General features: G+C 37.7%; 2 protein-coding genes across 2 annotated transcripts; both read left to right on the forward strand.

The window, feature by feature from the left end:
• The first annotated feature begins 4,444 nt into the window (after window positions 1-4,444).
• LOC149186473 (ABC transporter G family member 42-like) lies at window positions 4,445-5,507 on the forward strand. Its single transcript, XM_089409359.1, has 3 exons — window positions 4,445-4,633; window positions 4,745-5,026; window positions 5,157-5,507. Exons 1-3 carry the CDS (start codon window positions 4,445-4,447, stop codon window positions 5,505-5,507), a joined length of 822 nt encoding a protein of 273 aa, XP_089265485.1.
• Window positions 5,508-14,151: 8,644 nt separating this feature from the next.
• LOC149186474 (putative receptor protein kinase ZmPK1) lies at window positions 14,152-17,276 on the forward strand. The gene has a single exon (XM_089411008.1). The coding sequence runs from the start codon at window positions 14,676-14,678 to the stop codon at window positions 17,238-17,240; it is 2,565 nt and encodes an 854-aa protein (XP_089267134.1). The 5' UTR covers window positions 14,152-14,675; the 3' UTR covers window positions 17,241-17,276.
• The last annotated feature ends 3,017 nt before the right edge of the window (window positions 17,277-20,293 follow it).

Consider the following 20,293-nt stretch of genomic DNA (forward strand, 5'->3'; position numbering starts at 1 on the left):
AGTTGATTGGTTTGTGGAAAACCTTGATTTCTTGGACTGGATCATTGTACAATTACTTTTCATGAACACATTGAATGTCTTATTTCATTTTAAAGTAAGTTAATTACCCAAAATCAAGAGGTTAAGTTAATTACCCAAAATCAAGAAACCTCTATAGATGGCCAAGCATATATGAAGAATACATCTCATTCATATGCAATACCAAATCCATCTTTTCTTTTCTCTGAGTAAAATTTCAAAAGCATGAACACATGCCATTTCATATGCACAATAAACCCAACTTCTGAAATTTCAATGCTTGGATGCATCCCATTCAAAAAATATATCAAAAAAGGAAAAGACAAAAACATAGAACATTTAACAACTCCTACTTTCAAATGCTCATGTTGCTTTGATGAAGAACTTTACTCACCTGCACATGCATGTTTCTCATGATATCATTTACAGTAGTGCTTCTGCTTCAAATCTCTTTAACCTCCACATGCTTGTTTCTCATGATATCGTTTGCACTAGTGCTTCTGCTTCAAATATATCTTTAACAAGATAAAGTGTTATTTCCCTAGTTCAAGCATTTCACATTAGAAAATGTTTGTCCATTATTAATATTCACATTAGGAGATATTTGTTTATGATTGTTAATACAAAACATGCAGGTCCACACAAAGAACCTAAGACTATTACAGCATTTCACATTAGAAGATGTTTGTCTATGCTTAATAGTACAGAGCATGCAGATCTATACCAAGAACCTAAGACTATTACATCCTTCATTGAAAAGGATAGATCTTTTTAAAATCAACAAAATTTGGTAACAATTTTCCCAGGTAAGGTGGAAATGATCCAGATTTGTAATTAGCTTTTGTTTGTTTAACTTTTTGTTCTTTTAGTCTAATGCTTTGTGCTTCTTTGATAAGCATCGTGTTACTGATACAAAATTAGAAAGCAGATGATGTTCAGGTGCATGACATAAATTAAAAGAGCTTTCAGGTGCATTACAGAAATTAAAAGAGCCTTAGAATTTCGCAAGTTTTCCTTTCTGTCAGAACCTTTACCCTTCACCAAACAAATATTTATGGGAATTGGGGAGGGAGTAGCCTTCTAATGCATTTAAAAAATTATCTTCAGCTGTCACTTGATGATAGAAAACTGTGGGTATTGCAACAAAGATGACTGATCTGCCACTATTGTTGAGCAGTGACAGCTATAACTGGGGCATAAAGAATTCTGATGTCATCTAGCTCAGCCTTGTTATTGCATTGTGGACACTACACGTTTACAGAAATAGAAAATTACAATCCCCAAGATTTGGTTGCAACAAAAACATAGAAACTTAATCTTTTTGAAAAAGTTCATAGCCTTACCAGCTCACTTAACATCAAGACCATGGAAATCAACAATTGCGAGGTTGAATAATCTTACCTTGCCAATGTTATTCTCATGTAGCTGAAGCCACTTTCTAATACAAGACATGCCAAACATGTGTCCACAAGCAAGAGAGCTGCATTTTTAGTTTTCAATTGTCAGTCTTTGGAAATTTGAAAGCTCTTATAAAATGAATAAAACATTTTGATGCAAGGAAAAAAGATAATTTATATGATTTCTGATAACAAGACATAAACATCAAACTAACAAAAGACTACTAGTCTTGACGGAAGCTGGTCGCTTCACTCTTGAAGAAACAACTGAGGAAAGAGAGAATACAGTTTTCTTCTTGTTTCAGTTCAGGAATAGTTGTCAAAGTAGAACGAACTTGAGCCGTTTCTTTCTCAGCTTCCATCTTGACAAATATTTTTCTCTCTCTCTTTCTTCTCAAAGCTTCCTAACTTTTCTTGCAGAACTTAGACAGTTCCTCGCAAAGAACAAATAATGTTTTCTCTCTGTTTTATTGCTAAGTTCTTCTCCAGTTTCACCTGTTTCAAAGCCCTACCCCTTTCTACAAATGTTTTTGATATGTCAGCGTTTTTCTCTTCTGCCTTTTTCTTTTCTTCTGTTACTTTCTTTAAGGCATCTACCGCTTTTTGTAGACAGTCCTCCCTTTCTTGCAGCTTCTTTTCCAATTTTTCCTTCTCACAGGCCACGTTATTCAAATCAACCTTCCCCCGATTTAGTTACCTCGCATATTTCATATTGTCATCACTCAGCTTAATCAGTTCCCTTGTATAATTAATGTTGCTATAAGTCTGTATATGATCATTGAAACCCAAGAATACGCTTGACGAGAGTCTGTGATACATTTCAAAAAATACCGAAGTTAGCAGCAGGTGGAACTCACTGCAAGAATGAGATGTTTGTTCTTGTAATGGGAAAATGTTGGGCAGTATTACTAATCCCAAGGAATTGAGTATTAAATTGATGCAACTGAGAATTAGAAGTTCAGTTACATTGCTCAGAAACATATTCCAGTTGTTTACAATTCCATGACTCTGTGGTGGAATAACCTTGCCCTCTTCGAATTGAGACCGTTGCCAACTGAGTTCCGTTTCCAGGCGACACTGAAAATTATTTACAAATTCAGGAATACATGGCACCCATTCCAAACATTCCAAATAAGGCAAGAGATAGGTCTCTAGTTTCCCATGAGAAGTCTGCACATGATATTGGTAGGGAATGGGGCAAATGACATTTCCATCTTGATTTCTAACCCTGGCCACATTTGAAGTATCAATTAAAAGCGTATTTGCACTACCATGTCTCCTAGATCTTCCCACACTCTATTCAAATTCTTATAACATCCATGAACTGCATTGCCCTGTCGGTTGATTCTCGTTATGATACAGTCCTCAATAGAATAAGAAAGAATCCTACCAGAACTACTACCTCCTAAAATGTTCTGCAGCACAAAATCATGGACCTCTCTAGGTTTCCTGACCATAGAACCACCTTGAATGCAGAAAAACAAGCCCACAGAAATCTGCAAGCCTGAGGGTGCACAAACACCATATAGAGGTCCACAACCAAATTACCATGGGCAAAAAGACCCTTACTTTTGTGAACAAAATGTGCCAGGAGATACTCTATACTGATTACCAGCAACTTGTCATATTTCCTCACTCTTATTTCCTTCACCATCTTTCTCTGCTCTGACTCTACCCGTCCAGAGAATCCCCTTGACAGGCCCTTTGGAATGCCTTGCATCTGCTAAAAATTCTTGGGGATGATGAAGCAGCCCGTGTTGACATGGGAAGGAAACATAAAATCGGATCATCCTTTGTGATTGCAAATTGGAATTATTTATCTGCTCTTATGAAGCTGGACACTGCAGTGAATAAGATACTTTTGTTTGGAAAATTAATCAAACAGCCATTTGGAAGATGGAACTTTGCAATGCCTGCACATCATTTGTACCAATTGAATATCTTTGTTTATGATCTGTAATTTGTAATTTGTTATGGATCATTGGAAACAAGAGTAACGGTTTGACACAAGCTACGCCAGAGGTATTATGATTAATACAAATATAAACTAAAATGGTTCAACATAAAAGTAGGGTATAGTTCTCGAGTAAGTTTATTCTAAAAACTATGTATACATATTCTTTTCACAGACAAGAATTCAACATCACATTGTGATGCATTTCCATCTCCTAAAAATTTTTGGGGCCCAACTCTAGACTATACCTAACTACTCAATACTAAATAGTTGGTTTTCTCTGAGAATGGTCAATTAACTTGCATGAGATGATTGGGAGCACGAAGAAGTATTTACAGATGATGATCATGCAAAGCAAAGGAAATTCTCTTTAATTTTGATCTGTCATGGCCGTAAGCTAGATACATTTGAAGAAACATCTTTGTTAAGCCATGGACAATTAGTATGTAGCTTTGCTTTTCAACTGAAAATACTTAGGCATCCATATGCACACAGTATAGATATCATAACCTACAGCTATCATTAGACAATCTAATTTTCAGACTTGGAACCAGTTATGTTTATCAAAGATGAATAGGGTATTATCAAAAATAATATTCAACAAAATGCATTTTACCAGTTTACTGACCTGCAAATCATGTGACAGCATCCAGATGTTTTTTCAACAATTTGTCCACATTTTCCATTCAATTCATCTAATTCCATGGACATTGTCAATTAAAGCCTTTTTGTGATAGCAGGTGCTGGATTAAAGCCTTTTTGATCAGGTGTACTAGTCTATGTTGATGGGTTTATCAAGAATGCCATCCAAAATGTGACAAAGCTTTCCTTAGGTTCATATTAGGTCTTGCTTGGAAAAATATATAGATAAATACCTTAGGCTACCAAAATAGTGCCAGAACAAGAAAAATATAACTAATCACATAGTCTAGAAATCATTATGTTATTAGACAAAGTATCAGGGGAGATGATTGTTGGACCTACCAAGACTCTCTTCATGGACGAGATCTCGACAGGACTTGACAGCTCGACCACGTATCAGATAGTTAAATGCCTACAATAGTTTATCCATCTCATGGATGCAACAATTCTCATGTCTCTGTTGCAGCCAGCACCAGAAACATTTGATCTCTTTGATGACACAATACTCTTATCAGAGGGGCAGATTGTCTACCATGGATCTAGGGAGAATGTGCTAGAAATTTTGGAAAGCTGTGGTTTCAAATGTCCTGAAAGAAAAGCCACCGCAGACTTCCTACAAGAGGTATTCAGGTTATAAAATTTCAAAATATTTATTTCTTTCATCAAATCGGTGCTTTCTAATTCTAATCGTACATTAGACTTACATTACCTCGCCAATATCCCATGGTTACAGGTTACATCTAAGAAGGATCAAGAGCAATACTGGGCAGACAAAAGGCGGCCTTATCGCTATGTCCCTGTCAAGGAATTTGTATTCAGATTCAAGCAGTTTAATGTAGGTTTGGATTCGCAAAACGAGTTATCAGTCCCGTATGCTAAGAACAGAAGTCACAGAGCAGCGTTGGTGTTCAATAGGAATCCTGTCCCAAAAATAGAGATCTTCAAGGCCTGTTTTGCAAAAGAATGGCTTCTTGTCAAGCGGAATTCCTTTGTTTATATCTTTAAAACTGTACAGGTGAGATGCTTCAGACTATAATTTTGTCTGATTTGAGATAACTGATGCGTTATTTCAAAAAGTTAATCTTAGATAAGAATCATCAGCACAAGGTTAAAGGATATCTTACTGGAACCATTTCTCTTTGCAGATTATGATTGTTGCCTTCATTGGAGCCACTGTATTCTTGAGGACTGAAATGCACCATAAAACCTCAAGTGATGCAAATCTGTACCTTGGAGCGCTCTTTTTCAGCCTCATGACCAACATGTTCAATGGATTTGCAGAATTGTCCATGACAATTTTCAGGCTCCCTGTGTTCTTCAAGCAGCGGGATCTTCTCTTCTACCCTGCATGGGCTTTCACTATTCCTACTTTTATACTGAGAATTCCGATGTCATTGTTGGAAGCCGGTATTTGGGTGGTGATGACTTACTATACCATCGGGTTTACCCTAGGCATTGCAATCAACAGTTACATCGTGCATTACATTTGCCATTGAAGCATTCACTTCCCCACATTGAAGCATATAAACTTATGATATTCATCTGACAGATAACTCTTTGGATTTCTGATAAGGTCATACAACACCAAAAGCTAAAATCTAGGCCCAACGCTTTGAAAATTATCTTTGAAGGATCCTATAGCCCCAAGTAGACCATGTCATCCATCTCACTGTATGAACGAGGCAATAGTGAGATTGGATTCGCAATGCATCCACTACCATCTTGTTGAGGGGCTGACTGAGAATGTTGAGAATTTTACAATAAGCCAAGGAAATTCCCAAACGAATTCTTAACTGGAGAATATTAACGCTAAGACAATAGCTATCAATTAACATAGTTCGATTGAGTTGCTTGAGAGCATCACTCTCCTGATTAAAGAAAAAGAATTCTGAAGGAGCACAACTCAGTGTTAAGATCCCTGTGCAAACTGACTTCCAAGCCGAGGCATATCTTGAAATCTTAAATTTAAGTGTTGTATCAGACAGGGTTTACCATGATGTAAGAAGTGGATCAGGTGAGGTAGTGAATGGTGTGATAGTTGAAGACCTCATACTCATCTTTCTATCAGTCTGTTGTGACAACATACATGAAGTTACAGGTCTGGCCCTTAATAACATTGGTAGAAAACATACAGTAAATGAATCCCCTCTTCTCCCCCCTCTTTCTGTTACATGCTTTAAAGGAGGAAACCAGTTTCACTCCAACCAATACAAGGATCTGCAGTGACAACATTTGTGCCTTTGAAATGTTTTTGAAGAGCTCTACATATGCTACAGGAACTGGTAGGGCCAACCTAGAAATTTGAATGTTTTCTCCCCTTTGTTTAAAGCATTTGGCAGTTAACAACAATTCTATGCAAAGTGAATCAACGTTGGACTATAAGGCCGTAGGAGGGTCAAAGTAAATTTTTGTTTGGCAGCTGAAGCGGGTTGGAGGGTAAGGACAGATCAGGTAACAGAAACAATAGCACAACCAATCCAGGATCATTCAAACTATTTGGTGGTAGAAAGTTCTAACCAAGGGCTACCAGAAGCAAAGAGGGTCCCCCTTGATCTTTTAAGAGGCAGCGGTTTCAAACTTGGAACAACCTAACAGGGCATGTTGAATTGTTGAAAGTAGGAGAAGGTTATTCGAACCTTTGTGGCACGACAACCAACGCAACTGTTACAACAAGGATTTCCCATCACAAGTGGAACTTGGAGCAAGGGTAACATAACAGTTATCCGGTAGTTAGACATTAATCTAGTAACCAATTATAGTTAGAAGATTGGATTATAGAATTTTAAGCAAAAATCAATGCTTGGTTGGGGGTTTTGTTTTAGCAGAATAGACATGCCTCATACATGGCTTGTAAGCCAAAGGGAAAGCTACAGGTCTATACTGTCGATGGCTTCCACAGTGCAACCGTGGCGGCAACATTTTCTCCTTACCCCGGAAGTGAACCAGGTCATTCTTGTGGCCATGTTTCCTCTTAGTCTCCAGGCTTCTCCATCGCTTACCTCGCATTTTCTCGTTTCTTTACACAGGACATTTAAAACAAAAAGTAGATTCTTTGGTTCAAATTTCTTTGGAGATTTGATCAGTTAGGGTTTCTTCTTCTGTAGGGATAAAATTTACAAAGCTTTGCTAGGGTAATTTATATAATACAGCCAGGAATCAGGAAAAACCAGGAAAAAGAAAGAGAATGGGATCAGAAAACCCATTTTCGAGAGCACTAACCTGCAATTTAAACAGAACAGAGGAATTCTGAGAACCTGGGAACCTGGGAAACAGAGAGTTGTACCTGCATTAAAATTCACATCGAGTCCTGTGTTGGTTATTTGTGGTCTCATTGCCACTGTCAATTGAAGGAGCCGCTACAAAGTTTGTAAATGTTGCGAGATTGTCGTAATGGAAGCCTCCAACAGTTGGAGGAGGTGGTGAATCTAACGGTTTGGTCTATCTGGATTGGAGGTCAAAGGCGGTGTAGAGATGTGAGCTCGGAGTCAGAGAAAGTAGGAAGTTCTCGGCGCTGAGAATAAATATAAATCACGACAGATGCTACCAAACGGACGGAAAGCAGGAAGTTCTCGGCGCTGAGAATAAACAGAAATCACGACAGATGCCCGCCGAATATGGATGCCAGGTGTCAACCTGAGAATGAAAAGGACGACGAAAGTCTGTTTCAAAGGAAGGCCTATCAGCCTAATTACTATGTACTATATCATTAATTAATATGTAGAATAAATATAAATAATTTGAAAAATAACATTATATATTAATTACTATGTACCATGAACACAAATGGTTTGTAATTAAAGTAAAAAATTTCATTTTTTCATTGGTGTAAAGTATTGAATAGATAATTTTTATGGGTTTTATTTTTTAATTTACAAAAATAATTTTAAAAATATAAATTTGAAATATGTAAAAATAACATGTGTACAATTTGTACAACTTTCATTATATAAAAAAGTTGTCATCATTCAATATTAAATAGATAATTATTAACTTGTTATCATTCTCTTCAATATCAATTATATATATATATATATATATATATATATATATATATATATCAACTTTATTTACCAAAAAATGTTTAATTATATTAAAAAAATTAATAAACAAATGTTAAACAAATATTCATATAACTCATTTTACAATTTTATTATATTTTGCAATACATACAACACATCATGACATTAAAATGTTTTGTTAAACTAAGTAGCAGGAACACTAACTATACGACCTTGTTTATTTATTATTCCTTAAAATCGAAATACCTAATCCTCAATGGGTTAGTGTGGAAGCCGAATAGACAAAAGGAGTCCAAGAGACCTTGGGATGTGGAACCTAACGATCACAATATGTACTATAAATGTATATCAGTTGTTAATAAAAATGTACTCTCATGTTTCATCATTCATATTCTATTGTTGCCCAAGTGTGTTTAACATGGTATCAGAGCCATGATGTGTGGCCTTCTCCCACCATTAGTTGGGTGGTCTTCTTCAAACTGGGTGCTCTGCCATTGTGCACTATTTTAGTTGTCCTTTCTGCCTTTTGCACTATCCTTCCTGTAGAAATGTTACATTTACTTCACAGTGAATCCTGTCTGCTATATTATAGTCACGATTTTCTGCCCATATTCTGCATTTCTCCAGTCTGACATATCTGACCTCTGTGTCTATCCCTTTAGGAGTAACTGAAATATTTCCCTGAAAAAAAAAAATAAATAAAAATAAAATGTTGTATACGTTATTTTTCCGGTGTCAGTACAATCACTCAGGCCAAAACGCCTCCACAATTCCTGCATTATCGATGCTCCCAAATTTAGCTTTTTGCATTGGTAGCTCTCCTGTTAGTTTCTTGTCATTAAATTTTGCGCTCTGTCCCGTTATTATTTTTTGAATAATCTATGCGTTGAAGACAATCCATACCAAATTTCACTGTCATTGGCGTTGAGCTTTTACATATGAAGCTATGTTGGAATCGCTGACTGTCGCTGTGTTGGAATGGCTTGACTGTGATATGGTGTACGCTTGCGTGGTTGAAAACCGGTGTGAAAGACTGTGCGTTAAAACTTCCACGACGTTGAGTTTGGTCGAAACATGGAAAATATGTTTTTGAAGGCTGAATTGTGTGAGCATCTTCAGAAATCACTGTGCCAAGGAAGAAGCCGATTTTTCCTTCACTAGAGAGGCAGAGTATTCCTGTAATTTATTGGCTCAAATTTTCTCTTCCAAGAAGGTTGCCCTCTATTCCATTGGTGCTGTCATTTTCTATAGTCTGAGTTATACTAACCAAAGGGTTGAGTTTTCCACTGTCAGAGATCCCTGCATATTGACTGAAGTTCTGTCGCTCTTGGAGGATTAGTTTGGTGTTAGAGGACAGGGTCTTTATTATCAAATGGAGGATCAATTTATGTGGGTCGAGTTCAGAAAGTTTTAGTGGGCCGTGGACTTCTCCCCAAATAGATTTACACCCTTGTACGTGGGCTGAGCATTCCTTATAATCTTCCTTCACATTCAGTGAGTCTTGGGGGACGAGTTCCTAAGTATTTGGGTTGTAGCTGACCACTGTATGAGCTATGGCATTTACTGAGCCTATATGTATCAGATTTGAGACTCACTATTGCAGCTACTTGTCAAGAAAACACTGTACATTCACTATGGAAAAAGGAAGATGAGTACGCAAATATTTGGAGCCTATGCTTTTGAAGAGTGCCTCGTTGGAATATCTTATTTGTATGGATGATATATCAGAGCCTCCTTGCTGAAGATTATCCCAGGTTCCTCTATCTCTGTGTATTGTAAATTCTGTTTGTGAGTTAATGAGATATATGATCATATTTAATTAAAAAAAATGTGTAGAATGTGTTCATAATCTTCAAGAGCTGTGCTAGATGGTCCATTGGAATGCTGCCCCTATTCGTTGTCTAGGTGATTTGTAAATTCAAACCCTGTGTTGATTTGAGCATTGGTAGTTCTTGCTCGTGGTATCAAATCGCTGCTAGCATCTACAACATCATTGTGTAAATTCTGAACGTGTATTTCAGTGAAGAGTGAAGAAGTTTGTGGTTGCTACACTTGTTATTAGTATTATTTATGCTTGTTGGATCTAAAGTTGATATCAAATTAATATTTTGAAGTTCTTCCACAAGTATTTCTCCCAAGCATATTATGTATTTACATGAGCCAACAACAAGGAATGCACCTACATCATTTGATACACAAATTGTTTGTTAAAATACTACAGTGGATCAAACCATATAAACTTAGGACTCTTTGTGGTTTTCTCTTAGTTATTCCGATTGGGTTTCTTACAGTGGACTATTGTTTTCTTTGAAGAAAGTGGCCAGATCAAAGAATATGTGTTCATACTGTAGTCAACGCATTTATATATGAGCATTCAAATACTGTCCATGACATGGTACTATAGTTGTTGAAGTTTTGATAGCCATCATTTCTGCTTTGAAAGTGAAGGAGTATTTAAAGGATCCAAGCAAGTTTGCAGTTGTTGCTTCCCCAGTGTGACATTGTATTTAAAACTCATTTTTTGTCTACATATATATGCAATGATTCCTTGATTCGACTGTTGCATAAGAGTTTGGTGGGTTGTATAAAGGCAATGATTGTTTTGACAAATAAAAGTAGTCTTTTGTGGAGAAAAGTTTAGTTGTTTGTATTATCAGAACATAGTGTTGGTCGTAAGTAAACTCTTATTTTTATATGGATTGTAATTGGTGCTTGTTGGTTGCACACTGATCATTTGTTGCACATTTATAAAGGATATTGCTATGTACTGAGAATGAGTATTACTTTTCTGCATTGAAGTAGTAGTTGTGATCAGCTTTTAAGGTGTAATTCTAACATTAAAGAAAAAATGGCCAGAATCAATGAAATATTAGAGTTCCTCAAAACTCTTATATTGTCTACTACTCATGATACATTAAAAGTCAGCAAAGTTTCTCTCACAGACATACAGGTCTGTCTACAAAATGCACAAGTGAAAATTGAATTTTTGCAGCTCGAATCTCAGCTACAGTAAGAAGAATTAAAACAGAGGAGTCATTCTGAACATGTTTCTGTTCAGAACATTGAGACTGCAACCCATCAGAAGCAAGTCAATAATGTTACAGTTGGTTCAGATTTAGTACCCAATAAAGCAGCAGTTGTACATGCAAATGCAGAAACTCGGTCTGCACTTCCCAAGCCCATCATCAGACCTTGGGAACAACTTGTCCACAAAAAGCACAGAACTGGTCTTGGATATGAGAAGGACTTGTCCTTTCATATTCTAGACTACTCCAAACTCATCCAATTTCAAAGTGCTAGATTCATTCATAATAGTTCACCTGCGCTTCATGACAGTTCATATCCAGCTGTTCTAGAGTCTGCCCCTCTTCCACAGCAACAACAACAGATTGTGAAATACCAACACTGTGACCGACTTGGCCATTTGAAAGATCACTGTTTTGATCTTCATCCATGTAAACACTGTCATAAAACCACCCATTCTTCACACAGATGCTTCAGAAACAAACGTCCTGCAAGAACAAAGATTCATATTGGATGGATCGCTTCTTGGCAATGGGCATCAACAACCAAGAAGATATTCCAATCACATGTCAGAACTTGTTCCACAGTATTGAACAGTCTTGCAGTTGAGTTTTCTCGATCATTTCACCTTGTATCTGACAGGGTGGAAATGATGGTCATCTATAAGCTTCAAAGTCACATCAAGCGACCCTAAGCCACAACCTGCCACACCAGTTTCAGAGTTGTAGCCAGAGACAAAGATGCCCTTGAGCATGCCTCCAGTTGGTAATCTGGGACACTTCCTCTAGCAGAAGACTTTAGCTTCTTTCCAGTTTCGGAAGAATTCCACGAACAAAATTGGGGACATTTCCTCTAGCAGAAGACTTCAGCTTCTTGCCAGTTTTGGAAGAGTTCCAAGAATTGCATTAAGCATTTCAGAATTGTTGGTCATCTTTAAACCATCACAGGTTGAGACTTCCCTTTTCAGGTTGAAGTTCTCCCTTTTATGCGAGGTGAGACCTCCCTTTCATGGGTGAAGATTTCCTTCTTCAAAACAATAGGAGCACTTCCTCTAGCAGAAGACTTCAACTTGTTACCAGTTTTGGAATAGTTCTAGAAACTGCACTAAGCATTCCAGTGTTGGTGGTCATCCTTAAACCACCACCCTTTATACCGACATTTCAGAGAGCACATTCAGCCTAGCGCTGCCATGCATTTTTGCACATTCTGTATTACAACTCTCTTCTTGGGCTCATACATAACCCTTCAAATTAGGGGGGGAATGTTGGACACCTAATCCTCAATGGATTAGTGTGGAAGCCGAATAGACAAAAGGAGTCCAAGAGACCTTGGGATGTGGAACCCAACGGGCACAATATGTACTATAAATGTACATCAATTATTACTAAAAATGTACTCTCATGTTTTATCCTTCCTATTCTATCAGTGCCCATGTGTGTTTAACAATAATTTTATTTTATTAAACAATTTAGTATTGTTATGTTCACTAGTAATATCTATTTACTATTCCTTAAAATCCAAATAAATAATCATATTTTTTAGTTAAACAATACTCATCTACTCTTTCAAAAAATCCAAATAATCAAACATATCATAACCTAGAATGGAACCCAAATAGGAAAAAAACAACCATATGTCCACACCAAATAAAAAAACCCTTAACACCCGTGACTTTTTAAAAATTTCTCTTTCGGATGGTCCATTATCAGCGAGTTCTAGACGTCTCGCTACACCCAAACTAGAAGTCAAGCAAACGTAAAATTTCTGCACCACAGTCCTAGCGATTTCGATTATATTGAATATTTTATTGTTTGCAGCAAAGAAATTTCTACGCTTTTAAACAGGGCATGATTGCGTCCTTTTCTTTCTTTCATCTATTCAGATTTTGACAATGGGTTTAGAATTTGACATCCACACAAATCCAAATCCAGAAGAGTTGTTATTAAATTAAGATTAGAATTTGATATCCAGAGGAATCTAGAAGAGTTGTTATTTTATTTTGTTTTTGATGATGAACAAAAATTCTTTTTATATAATTTCTCACAAAAAAATTCTTTTATATGATTTCTTAAGATTTACACTCAAATCAAATTATATTAAATTTATAATCAAACTTAATTATTAGGTAGAATTCAAAATTCTACCTAAAATCAAATTATATTAAATTTATAATCAAACTTAATTATTAAGTAGAATTCATAATTCTACCTAATTTCCCACTAATTTCATTAAAAGAATAAATAAAAAATAAAAATAAAAAAATCAGAAGTTAAAATAGTTAAACTTTTGCCAACCGGATAATATAATTTATTGTCGTCGAGATAGGATATAGTTGGTAAAAACCATTCACGTTTGAAATATATAGGCAGACTATAAAACCCAATGAAAAACGGCGTAAAATTGAGATCAAATAAATTCAAAACAAGGCAGATATTCATTCAATTTCAGAGAAAACTCTTTTACAAAAATCAGAGCTGCTGCTCTTCTATAACCACTTCAAAAACCTGTGTTATAGCTCTGTTTTCACATACAGTAAGAGCTCTGTTTTTCACTCACAGTAACAGCATTGTCACACTGTAAAATCTCTTACACAGTTCAACTAAAACCTCCGTTTACAAGTATAAACTCTGTTTCTGTCATATTTCTTTTTACCACAGTAAGAATTGCTTCTTTTCGTATGTACAGTAACAAGATTGCGTACATGCTCAGCTATAAATGAAAATGGATTCGAGGAATTGTTAGGATGGTGCTTTGAATTTGAGTAAAAGGATTTCAAAAAGTCTTGTAGATGCGGTGTTTGAGTCATGTTTTTGATGGTGAAAATAAATTCAGCATCTAAAATTATAAAGTTAAACAGGTTTTACTTGAATTTATAAAAATTCGGATTAATTTTTTCTAAATATGACCAGAATTTCCATAATTTTTAAAGAAAAAAAATAACATTATCGTTAGACGACGGCAATAAAAATTACCATAAACCGGTCAATTCAATTTATTATGCATCGTCATAAGATTCTTTTTGTACACCAGGAACGGGACAGTTATGGAGATCCAACGGGGTAGTTGGTTGTTGACTCTAATTCTTTGTTCGTTTCGCTGCTTGTTCAAAGGTACCGTGAGTTACGGAAACCAGACATTGCAGAAATTTCCTTGTCTGAATTGCTTAGAAGATGCCACGAATTTCTCAAGATTCAGATATGGATGATTAACATAGCTTTGTTGTTTCATCACGCTAACTCTGTTGACTCCGCCACCTACATTGAACTGAATGAGGGGCAATAGTGTTCGCCGCCACTGTCTTACTTTTTTCTCTCCATATGCGTATTTTTGGGCATTGTGCGGCAGCGAGGATAACAGTCGCCCTCGATCGTTTCTCTATAGCTTGAAACGCGCGCGACACATTTATTCCGTTGCTTCTCGCGGCTCGGAGTTCAGGCGGTTCTAGGAGTTTTGAAACTATATTTGCAGGAGCAATAATCGTCCAAAGTTTCACTTACCTAGGGAGTTTTTCCAGACGAAATCTGGGAATAAGAAAAAGCACTTTTGTTTCTCAACGTGTAATTGGGGATCGGGGTTCAGGTTTCTCAGGATTGCATTAATATCAAAGTTGGCCTGCCCATAATGGAAGCGCCACAGGGAGCCTGCCGGCGGTTGCTCCCTTGTTTGTTGTTTCTATTCACTTGCAGCCTTGTTTCTGGAATTCCCATTTCAAACCATCAGTACTGCGTCACTAAAATAGATGGGCTAAGCCTCGGTTCCTCACTCTCTTCTCAACAGAACACAACTTGCTTGGTTTCTCCCAGTGAAACATTTTCTGCCGGATTTTATGCAGTGGGTAACAATGCTTATGCTTTTGCCATATGGTTTACTCAGACGCCCGGCCGAACAGTGGTCTGGGTAGCCAACAGGGAACGACCTGTCAACGGAAGACATGCCCATCTTTATCTGCAGAAAGATGGAAACCTCGGTCTGTGGGATGCAGATGGTAGCGTTGTGTGGAGTACCAACACCAGTAACAAGAATGTAAAGGAAGTTCTTCTTCTAGAAACAGGGAATTTGGTGTTACGCAGCTCTTCAGGTGATCAATTTGTGTGGGAAAGCTTCCAGCAGCCCACCGATACTCTTCTTCCATTTCAAACCCTGAATGATAATACAGGGCAGTTAATATCCAGATTGGGGACTTCCACGTTTAGGCAAGGCTACTATCGTCTCTATTTTGACAGCGACAACCAACTTCGTCTAATTTACAAGGGATCAGGCATATTGAGCAACTACTGGCCTTCTCCTTCCGCGGGAAGCTTTTCGAACGGCCGAAACACTTACAATAGCAGCCGCCAAGCGGTATTGGATGGCTATGGTAATTTCCAGTCAAGCGACGGATTCACCTTTCAGGCGTCAGACTATGGAGAAGGCCCCAAGAGAAGATTAACTTTGGACTTTGACGGAAACCTGAGACTATACAGCTTGGTGGAAGAGACGGGTATGTGGAACATTATTTGGATGGCTATTCCTGATCATTGTTATGTTCATGGCTTCTGTGGAATCAACGGTCTCTGCATATACACTCCGAAGCCCAGTTGTACCTGCCCCCCTGGTTTTCACAGGAAAGATCCCACCGACTGGTTCCAAGGTTGCGAGCGCAATAAACCACTGAATATGTCGGCCAGTACAAAGCTTATTTATCTTCCACATACAGATTATTATGGCTACGATCTAAACTATCAAACTGGGATCACGTTTGAAAGCTGTAAAACTTGGTGCATGAATTCCAGCGAATGCGAAGGTTTTGCCTACCAAATGGATGGTACCGGAACTTGTTTTCCTAAGGTTTTACTTGTCAGTGGATATCGGTCTCCCAATCAGCAGAACCATATGTATATCAAAGTTTCCAGTGATGATTCTTCTGTTTATAATTCTACTACTGCGCCTCAGCCTTTGCCATTAAACTGTTCGGCTTTGAGTCCCAGTGTTTTTGCAGAGACGACCAAATACGAGAAGCACAAGAGGAGAAGCGCCAATGTCAAATTTCCGCTAGGATTTGCAATTGCGTTTGGTGTAGCAGAGTTGGTTTGCGTGATATTTGGATGGCGGTACCTGTCTATGGCATATAGAGATCCTGGCTATGATCGTCTAGGTTACTCAGCTATCCCTGGTGGGTTCAAGAAGTTCAGCTTCGCAGAATTGAAGAAAGCGACGGATAACTTCAGGATAAAATTGGGGGAAGGAGGGTTTGGGACGGTGTACAAAGGCGTTATGACCGATGGCGAGGTGGTAGCTGTGAAGCGACTGGAAGGAGTATCCCAAGGTCAGGATCAGTTCTGGGCCGAAGTGAGTATGATTGGGAGAGTCCATCACGTGAATTTAGTTCGTATGTTTGGCTTCTGTGCAGAAAGAAATCACAGGCTGCTGGTTTATGAGTACGTTGAAAATGGATCTCTGGACAAATACCTGTTCAGAGAAAGTGATGACAGAGTTTTGGGTTGGAAAGAAAGATATGGAATTGCAGTGGGCATGGGAAAGGGGTTAGCCTATCTCCATGAAGAATGTTTGGAATGGATTCTGCACTGTGACATCAAGCCCCAAAACATACTTCTGGACATGAAATTTTGTCCCAAGGTTTCCGACTTTGGGTTAGCAAAGCTGGTAGACAGAGATCAAGCATTCTCCTTCTCCACAATTAGAGGCACACGGGGTTACTTAGCACCGGAGTGGGCGATGAATCTGCCAATCACGGCCAAGGTGGATGTTTATAGCTTCGGGATTGTTTTGTTAGAGATAGTGACTGGACGAAGCTCGTTATCCAGTTCAACAGTCCAAAATTGTGGACATTTAGTACAGTGGGTGTCTGCGATGATGAGGGAAGGTAGAGGGATTGAGGAAGCAGTGGATCCCAAATTGCATGAAAATTTTGATTCGGAAGAGGTGGAAAGAGTCCTGAAAACAGCACTGCTGTGTGTTGAGCAAGACAAGGATGTGAGACCTTCCATGAGCCAAGCTGTCGAAATGCTTTCTCAACGGGATTTCTTTACACCAACAGAATCCATATTGCCTAACAACTCAGCCCATTCAGTTCAAGTCTTCTCTTCTTCTTCAGATTCCACGTTGCCTAACTACTCGGCCCATTCAGTTCAAGTCTTCACTTCCTCTCTTTCCACAGTAGAGGGTCAATCCTCTTCCTCTTTTTAAGCAGAAAAGTGTTAATAGCCTGGGCAGCCGGGAGAATCTTCCAGCGACCTCCTCCGAAATTTGATGGATCCGACATTGCAGAAATCAAAAAACTTATGTAAATTGCGATTTCTGCCATTTGGATCCCACTTCCAGCGCTCGTTATGCTTAACACTGTAATTTATTATTTGAGAGTAACTTTTGATTTAATGCTGTGATGTGATGTATCCACTTAGAGATCTCCTGCTCTGGAGTCTTGACGTTGTAATTTTTAATTTGAATATGATGCTCGGTTATGATTTTAGTATTAGTGGTTTTGCAATGTTGCGTGTCCTCAATCCACATGGATATTTCCTAGCGTTATAATGTAATAACCTTTTCACATAAGCGTGTTCATTTTTCCACCTTTATTGTTGAAAGGAAATATGTTCAAACTCTTATTCTATTAATTTTGCTTAAATTTATTTTCAAAATTATAACTTTGATGTGTAAGAATTAAAGTATTAATGGTTTTTGATGTGTAAGAATTAAAGTATTAAAGTATTAATGGTTTATTAGTAGTGCTATGTTCACGTTTTTTATTCATAGCAATTATGTATTTTTCTAGAGTTCTACTTGGTAATCTAGTAGTCCAAAGGATTTTCGAAGGTTATATGTTTATTTTACAACAAGTTCCTTTGTTAAGTTGCCAGTCTATTAGGGGTCTTTCTCTCTATATCTGGAAATTAAGGTTTTATTGGTCCTCCTAGGAGGTTAATACTTGAGTCAGTCACATGTATTAATGGTATTTTTCCTTTGGCCTGGTTTATGTAGAGTATTGCTTCATGTTCTAGCTCGTGTGTTAAGGCGTAGGGGTCTACTCCTGTGGCTTTGGTTGCACCCCTCTTCTGGTGACTTTCTTGGTATCTTGGAGGCTCGATAACTTTCTAATGGTTGTATGTTCTTTTTGCGTCGAGCTTATTTTCGGCTTCTTCTATCAATAAGCGATTTTCTTCTTTGTTCCAAGGAATTATCTCCTTAGATTTGGTGGGGGCTACATTGGGGCTATACCCAAGCATTAATGGTGTGTATCCCCTGGATTGGTCTATTTAGGATGGAGCCCTGTGTTTTGGTTGTAGTGCTCTATCACAGGGATCCTCTACTATGTTTTATGTTGTGGTCATCCTCTGGTAAGTGGGCAGAGTTTCTACGAGGTGTGCATTATATAATTGTCATGGGTAGGCAATGCATGAGATGCCATCAAGGACCAAATGAGAGGGGTGGTCATAATTCTATTGGTATGATGTGTGTGCAATCTCAGGCACAAGAGGCAACATCTTGCTACCATGTAGCAACTTCCCTTGACACTAGAGTAGACATTCGAGAACCAGAGACCCAGGTGGCATGGGAACATCAGGTTTACTCTGACTCAGAGCTCACTATTGAAGGATTTAATTGGATTCCTCACTCTAGGCACACGAGCGGATGAAGGAACTAATACGTGCATTTTGTTACTTTGCACTAAGAATTGAAGACTTTGTTCAGAGGCATTATGAAGGAAAAAAAAATAGACATGAACGACAGTATCTCATTTCTAAATGATATCTGGAGGATCTAGAGGCATCAAAAATACTTACTAGAACGATTGAATGTTCATCTAGCACATCTGGAGAGTCATATCCAATGTGAAGGGAATATTTCCTATCCTACTAGAGCTAGTGCTTAAGATCTGAAACCGGTGACCTCGTCTCACTTGTAGCTTTCTCTTATGTTTTTTCTTGATCTCTTGTTGATGGTTTCTAAAAGATTTGTGGTTGACATAGTTGTAGTATTTTTTGGGTTTTTGGTGGCTACTTATGAGGATGACATTGTACTCTGGATTTCTTTGTCTTGGCTTGAGGTCACAGTGCTAGTTTTGTGAGCATATTGTAAATCATGTACTCGGGATGTAATTTTGTAAAGTGCAGGTAATAGAATTTTAACTTACAAAATAAAAAGTTACAATTTAGTTATTTTTTATAATTTTTTTAATTTTGACATTATAAGATGTATTGTGAGATAAGTCTTTTGATGTTTATTAATGTTTACCAACCATTTAATATATATATATATATATATATTTTTTCCACATTTTCTTAAAAAAAAATCATCCAAATAATCTAATTCCACAATTATAATTAAAAAAATTATAATAAATAGTTGAAAATTTATCCACCATTATTCAATAATTGAAAATTTTTCAGTCAAATAATCTTTCAATCCAATATTTCATTTTCTGTGTGTACGTCCATTTTATAAAAATAAAATAAAAAATCAATGTAAGGAAAATGCAAGAATCTAGTCAACCCATGGATACTGTTGGACACCTAATCGTTTACGGGTTGGTGTGGAATGTGAATAGCCACCAGAGTCCAAGAGACGTTGGAAGATGAATCCAACAATCATGTACAATGTATTGTAAATGAACATCTTTGTGAATAATAAATGCAATCTAATATTTATTTTTCATATTGCCTAGGCAATGTATGTGTTTAATATGGTATCAGAGCACAGGTATGAAATTAGTTTTATGCAGTGTAACTCCTGTCATATTTCTCTGCCATGTTCTGTCACTCTGCTGGGGGTTGCTGGAGGTTTTCCTGTGGTAATATTGCGCTGAAATAAAGCATAAGATGTAACGCATACTACAGTCACGTCCGCTGGCCTCCCTCCGTTGCATAGTCGACCCACACGTCCCAAGACCCACTTGGCTTGGCCCTCCATTGCATAGTCGGCTCTGCTGGCCTCCCTTGTCCCCTCGCATACTACACTGGCTGATTGTTCTCACCACTCCCATAAATCTTCTCCTGGTTTTTACATTAGCACAGTTTCGGTTTCGGGAAGGAAGGCACAAGGATCACACAACTTATTTGAGACCCGACCTCCCTCTTATAAGCCCTTCCACTGCTGCCATACGCTAGCCATATAACTCGACTCCTTGGCTTAGGAAGTAACCGGAGCTTGTGGAGACTCTGCTCTCCAAGTTTGTTTTCCTGTTTTGCTATCCACAACATATGAATTTTCCTGTTTTGAAGAAAATGGTGCAGTGAGCGATA

This window comes from Pinus tabuliformis, chromosome 3_1 (genome assembly GCF_031772625.1).
Source record: "Pinus tabuliformis cultivar Carrire ecotype Pingquan chromosome 3_1, CPIR1, whole genome shotgun sequence".
Classification (NCBI taxonomy): domain Eukaryota; kingdom Viridiplantae; phylum Streptophyta; class Pinopsida; order Pinales; family Pinaceae; genus Pinus; species Pinus tabuliformis.

Excerpts from the sequence above, each read along its gene's own strand:
- LOC149186473 (XM_089409359.1), top strand. The coding sequence starts at position 4,445 with ATGGATGCAACAATTCTCATGTCTCTGTTGCAGCCAGCACCAGAAACA. Across the intron at positions 4,634-4,744 it reads CCGCAGACTTCCTACAAGAG|GTTACATCTAAGAAGGATCA; the intron begins GTATTCAGGTTA and ends CCATGGTTACAG. Across the intron at positions 5,027-5,156 it reads ATATCTTTAAAACTGTACAG|ATTATGATTGTTGCCTTCAT; the intron begins GTGAGATGCTTC and ends TTCTCTTTGCAG.
- LOC149186474 (XM_089411008.1), top strand. The coding sequence starts at position 14,676 with ATGGAAGCGCCACAGGGAGCCTGCCGGCGGTTGCTCCCTTGTTTGTTG.